The following is a 5,805-nucleotide window of genomic DNA, read 5'->3' as shown; positions in this document are numbered from 1 at the left end:
AAAATTCATCAAGAAAGATTCTGAGAAAACATAAACTCATCCAAGCTTTTAAGGACAATTAAACTTACACTTGTTCGCAATTATGGCGGAGTAGAATTTCACCTTCAAAATCTAAAAATTGGAAGAATTTCATTATATTTAACTTAGAGAGAATGATAGTAGAAAAGTTTATGAAAATGAAGTACCTGCCTATCCTAAGATTTTTATATCATATATATATATATATATATATATATTATATATATATATATATATTTAAATAAAATATTTTTAAAAAAATATATTTTTTATATTTTTATAAAATTAAGGAGTCTAATGATATAAAATAATCGGTGATTATTTTATAAATAGATACTCATCTCATAACGATGAGTCTTTAAATATTTTTTACCATTCAATTCTATTTAACTTTTTATACTAGAATATTTTAATAATTTTATAAATGATCAAATTAATAGTTTTCATTATATCGTGTTAACAAATTAATAAGAATTTTTTGTTATTCCACCTTACTTTTTTTTTTCTTTTTAATTCAAACAATCTAGTTTTCTATTATTATTTTACTTAATCTAGACAATCTCATGATATAAAGCTTTACATACCAACCATACACGAGCCCCAACATTTCTTTTATACTTCTTTATATGTCAAGAACTGAAACCAACTTTTTTTTATTGAAGGAAAATGACGTTTCTTTGCCTTCACTTTTTTCTTTGTGAGATTATTGTGCCTCCATTGTAAAATCAAAATGTGTGCAATATTTTTTCATTTGACACGCTATTTTTAGATGAGATTTTTACCAAAAACTTTTTTTTAATACTTACTTTTAAAGTTATGAATGGAAACAAATCCAAAAAGAGATGTTACTATTGAAACAAGTTAACCATAAATATCAAACATACTCAAGGTACCACAATTTACACTTAACTTCATCACATCTTATTGTTTATCATATTATATATTTGGAAAAAATCTAAAATTATTATCTCACAAAACCTTTATTGTATTTATTATATAAAATTTATGTTAAGTATTACTATATATTTTGACATTTCAGATATACTTATATTTTAAATAACCTCTATCATTTTGACCTTACATAAAAATTCAATAAAAAAAGAAAAAAAAACGTTTGAACCAAACCAAATTCGTGTAAAATAAATAAAATAGCTTCAAAAACATATACAATTATGAATATGGGAAGAAAAAACAACTGTCAACAAAACTTATACAAATATGAACATAAGAAGAAAAGTCTTATTATAAAAAAAGAATCTAAACTTATTACATAAGGAAAAACCGATACCATTTAAAATCTTTTCTATTTTCCAAGCCAAAACCCTTAATTTATTCATTAAAAAAGTGACAAGCCACAATACAAGCATATGTTAAAAAAAAAAAAAACTTACTGTGTTGAACATTAATAGTGTATAATATGAAACAGCCCAAAAGGAAGTTCAATCTTGACTTGAGGCGCACATATTAATCATAACTCCTAAACATAAGGGATAAGAACATCAAGTTCCATAAAGAATAAATTAAGGTACCATTTGGTCTCTATTGAAATGTCTCTAAATTAGCATAACGATTCCTTCATTGGCTAAGGATGTTTGAAATCCTAAACGTGTTGACATTGTTAGACCTCCAAACAAAGCCATTGTAGAGTTCACCAAACTCCAAAGGGTCATTATATGCAACCATTTCTTCATGTGTAGTGTGTAATTTCACTTTCCACTTCAATAACCATTTTCTGGTTGACGTGGCTCCAAAAGGATATAAAGTGGCTTTCCATTAAGCTTGCTTCGTACCTGAAAGAAGGCTATTGTGTTTTCATTTCCATTGATTTGAAAAGGAAAATAAGAAATCATGTCTTATAAATCACATCATGGAACATACCAATCGATATTTGCTATATAGTTTCAAACTATAGATATCTTAAAATGATATTAAAGTAGTAAGATTAATGCTAAATCAATCCTAAGTTGAGTAATGTGAGATTTCACCCACACTCATATACTGTAATTTGTTCTTACATGGGATTTCCAACACTTATTTCTAACCATTATGGGATCACTCATAGTATGAGAAAAAGGTAATGAATTTGATAAAAAACTTTACTTTAGCATGTCAAGAACATGTCAAGAACAAGATGGAATTTTCTAAGACTAGCTAGTAAAACACAACTTACAAAAACATTGATTCAGTTTAGCCATTACCTTGAGATCAGAGAGACCAATCACACAAGCACACTCCACTACTTCAGCACCAGCAAGTTCTACAATTGAAAAGAAACTTAACCATTTTAGGAACAACAACAAAAAATGGGGGTTAATTCATAAAGCTTTTTTATATATATTTAAACATGCTTTTTATTTCTAGTAGTTACCTAGGAGTGTGACAAGACAGTTACATGTATGAACCCTTAATTTAAAGTGAATCATGGTCTACAATCATGAGAAATCAAAGCTGAATGCATCTTTACTTACTCACCACAGAAACACATTCACTTTATAAGAGATTTTTTCTTCCAAAAGAGAATATAGAACAAAAGAGTTATTTCAATCATAAAAGGCTGCAAGAGCAAATCACCTAGAAGTCTAATTGCTGCTGATAGAGTTCCACCTGTGGCCACCAAATCATCAATAATTATGACACGTTCGCTGGACTGAACAGCCCCAACATGCAACTCCAAACAATCAGTGCCATATTCTAGAACATATTTTTCAGAAATTACTTCCCCTAAACATGAACCAAGTCAAAGATTAGGCATCACTTTGCAGACCAAATCAATGCACTGGAACAAGTAGCAGTTTAAATTGACAGACACAGCTGAAAGATTCTAAGAATCTTGTTCATGTGAGTATTACTTTCAACTTACAAGAAAATGAACTGTTTCAAAGTGAGCAACATGTTTTATTTAGTATCTTTTTTTCGTAACCAGAATGAATTGTGTTATGTCAAATAGTGGATTTATATTGATTAGATTGCTCAATGAAGATCAAGAACAGTACATCCACAGAAATCTATTCCAATTAAAATGATGAGTTCCATATATATGTATCTCTTTTGGGAGCTTGTTTAGGTTCTTCCTCTAAGAACAAAAAATGCTAAAGGTGGAGCCAAATGAGTTGTGATGAACTAGTAATCCACAAACATTAACAGTAAAACAGCACCCAAAGTAATAATGAATGATCAAACTATATATGACTATGACAAGGCCCTTCCACTCAGAATAGACCCTGCCATCCACCCAAAATGCTCTTCATTTCTTTTAGCCTATGTTTGGTACATTCTAGTTTTAAATTAAAACAGATTAATTAAGATTAATAGTAGTGCTCAATTACATTCAACACAACACAGATATACCTGGCAGCTTTCCAGGTTTGCATAAAGGAACAAACTTGGCACCAATGCCTAACGCAATTGAGGAACCAAAAATGAATCCCCTGGCTTCAACCCCTTCATATAATCCAATCCAATCCAATTGCATTAGCATGTAAACCAATAAAAGCCATCATTTCCTAACTGAGAAGGGTCATCATTATTAAGATATTGAACATCTTCACAGGGTTGCAAGTGCAAATGGATTTGCCAAAAACATAATCTTAACATGATTTAGTAGTGCCATTTGAATAGTTTAATTCAGTGTCCCTTCATGAAAGGTATGCAACTTAGAGATTCAATGAATGCATCTTTTGCTTAAAAAGTTAAAATGGCTTATCATGCAACTGTGATTGTGACTCCAACACAAGATTTATTATTATGGAAAATTACGGACAAATACAACTTTGTTATCATGTCTGAGTTTGATTTAACTGTTACCTAAAGGTACCTCTCAAGTTGAACCAGAACAAAGTTACTCTCACTCAGTTCTTACCCAACATAAAGTTTAAACAGTCATTCCCCTTACAATGACTAAGAAAAACAGTTCAACATATATATAATGAGGACTAAGAACAGATACACTATGAATATTTGATATATCAGTTGCGTTAAAAAACAAGGCTAAAAGAAACCCTTTTGAAAACTAAAGCAGAAGAAGAACATGGCTGATGCAGAACCTCAATTTCCCACAAAATTTACTTCATTTTTCATGCAAAGAACTCCATACATACACTACAGTACTCATATTTGCTAGTCTTTCAATAGTAACAATAACTAAGAGTTAAATAAAAAAGATGAAAACATGGTTCTGAATTCTAAAAGGGTCGTTCATGCAGAGGAAGTTAGAGTAAAATATAGTTAGATTACCAGCAACAACAGAAATATCCATGTCTCTGTAACGATCAACAAAAATGTCAACCGTGTCTTTGAACGCGTTGTGATCCAACAACAATGTTGTTATGTCTTGAAACATTATTCCTGTGGTTCATTTAATTTAATAACAACAGCATAATGGGTAAGAAATGAAAAATAGAAAAACTTGGAAGAAACCAAGCATCATCATCATCATTCACGAGTATTACTATCTTGAGTATTAGTCCTAGACATTAGTATTATTATAATGATGAAATTAAGACCTTGTTTGGGGAAGTGAGGCACCACTCTGATGGCTTGGGAGATGGCCTGAAGCCTTGGGTCTTCCCCCTTCTTCGCACCATTCTCCAGGACAAACATGGTCTCTGTTAGAGAAAAAGTGTTGTTTTTCTTTTTCTTTGGGAACAAGTAAAATGTAGTTGCAGGAAGTGTTATTATGATTGTGTGTTGTGTTGTGAAGGACTTTGAGGTTGATGTGTGGGGCAGTGAACTTTGTTTGAGGTTGAGCCAACAACGCCTAGAACACAGTTAAAAGACAACTAATCAAGGTTGTGGGAAGTGGCACGACAACGCGAATTTCGAGCACGTGTATCACACTGGTATTTTGTCGTTTTTCCGTAACTTTTTCTGCACTCAAATGCCTTCACTATGCAAAGTCAAAAACATTACAAAGATGGTTGGTTGGTGCCAAAAGTATTTTCGTTTTGCTCCTATGAAATCTCGAATATATTTAGACCAAAAATTATACTAGTTGTTGTAGCAAAAAGTGTGGAGATAATTAAAAGTTAAAACATATAATCTGGGTGTACTATCTTTTCAGATATTAGAAAATATTTTATCAAATCTGAATTATATATATATATATATATATATATATATATATATATATAACATAATTTATTGTAACTAAATTGTCTATCATAATTTCAAATTTTAGAATAAAAATTGTTTAAGGCTCTCATGACCATTAATTCAGCCGTGGGTGGAAGTCAGGTGTATGCGTAAAGATTTTACAAACTTAGAAAGTGGAAGACAGGTGTGCGTAGCTTAGTGGTTGATCGGTTTTGACGGTAGTATATAAAGGAACTTTTCAAAATTTCGTGTCACTCTCCTCTGCATGCACTTTTTCTCTCTACGTTCCTGAATCCTTTTCTCCTCCTTCTCTCTACAAAATTCTCACTTTCTTCTTCTTCTTCTGATTTTCAATCTGATAGTGTTGAGTAATCAAAGTCTGAAAATCTTCCATCTTCACCGATCAAATTCAAGTTTGTAGCCGGTAAGTTCATTCTCTTCCTAAGAAATCTATTTTCGGGCACATGCAAGTCAAATTTCTGGTTGCATGTGTTCATCTGTTTCATCTTTTCACAAATTTTGATCATGTTTTGGTCTGTTGGTTGATTATTCCTTCTTGATCCGTGGGTTATAGGTATTCTAGAAAGTTTTGGTTTTGGGGAAATGAATTCTGCTATGAGCTGAGTTACTGTTCAGTTAAAAAGGTAAGGGAAACTAGCTAATTTAATTACTTGATTTTGACGTATGAATATGTTG

The 5,805-nt window shown here is 31.1% G+C and overlaps 1 protein-coding gene across 2 annotated transcripts; it reads right to left on the bottom strand.

Annotated features, from left to right (window-relative positions):
- Window positions 1–1,388: 1,388 nt before the first annotated feature.
- Window positions 1,389–4,707, bottom strand: LOC124827938 (adenine phosphoribosyltransferase 5-like). 2 transcript variants are annotated; one of them, XM_047301128.2, is made up of 6 exons: window positions 4,521–4,707; window positions 4,252–4,362; window positions 3,367–3,459; window positions 2,590–2,739; window positions 2,217–2,275; window positions 1,389–1,808 (listed from the first exon to the last, which is right to left on the bottom strand). In XM_047301128.2, exons 1-6 carry the CDS (start codon window positions 4,615–4,617, stop codon window positions 1,737–1,739), a joined length of 582 nt encoding a protein of 193 aa, XP_047157084.1. In that variant the 5' UTR covers window positions 4,618–4,707; the 3' UTR covers window positions 1,389–1,736. The 2 variants fall into 2 exon arrangements, with proteins under 2 accessions (XP_047157084.1, XP_047157085.1); XM_047301129.2 differs by lacking the exon at window positions 3,367–3,459.
- Between the last annotated feature and the right edge of the window lie 1,098 nt (window positions 4,708–5,805).

Source organism: Vigna umbellata, chromosome 1 (assembly GCF_029865625.1).
Source record: "Vigna umbellata cultivar VRB3 chromosome 1, Vumbellata_1.0, whole genome shotgun sequence".
Classification (NCBI taxonomy): domain Eukaryota; kingdom Viridiplantae; phylum Streptophyta; class Magnoliopsida; order Fabales; family Fabaceae; genus Vigna; species Vigna umbellata.
Note: the sequence above shows the minus strand (reverse complement) of the source record. Positions and strands in the feature narration are given on the sequence as shown.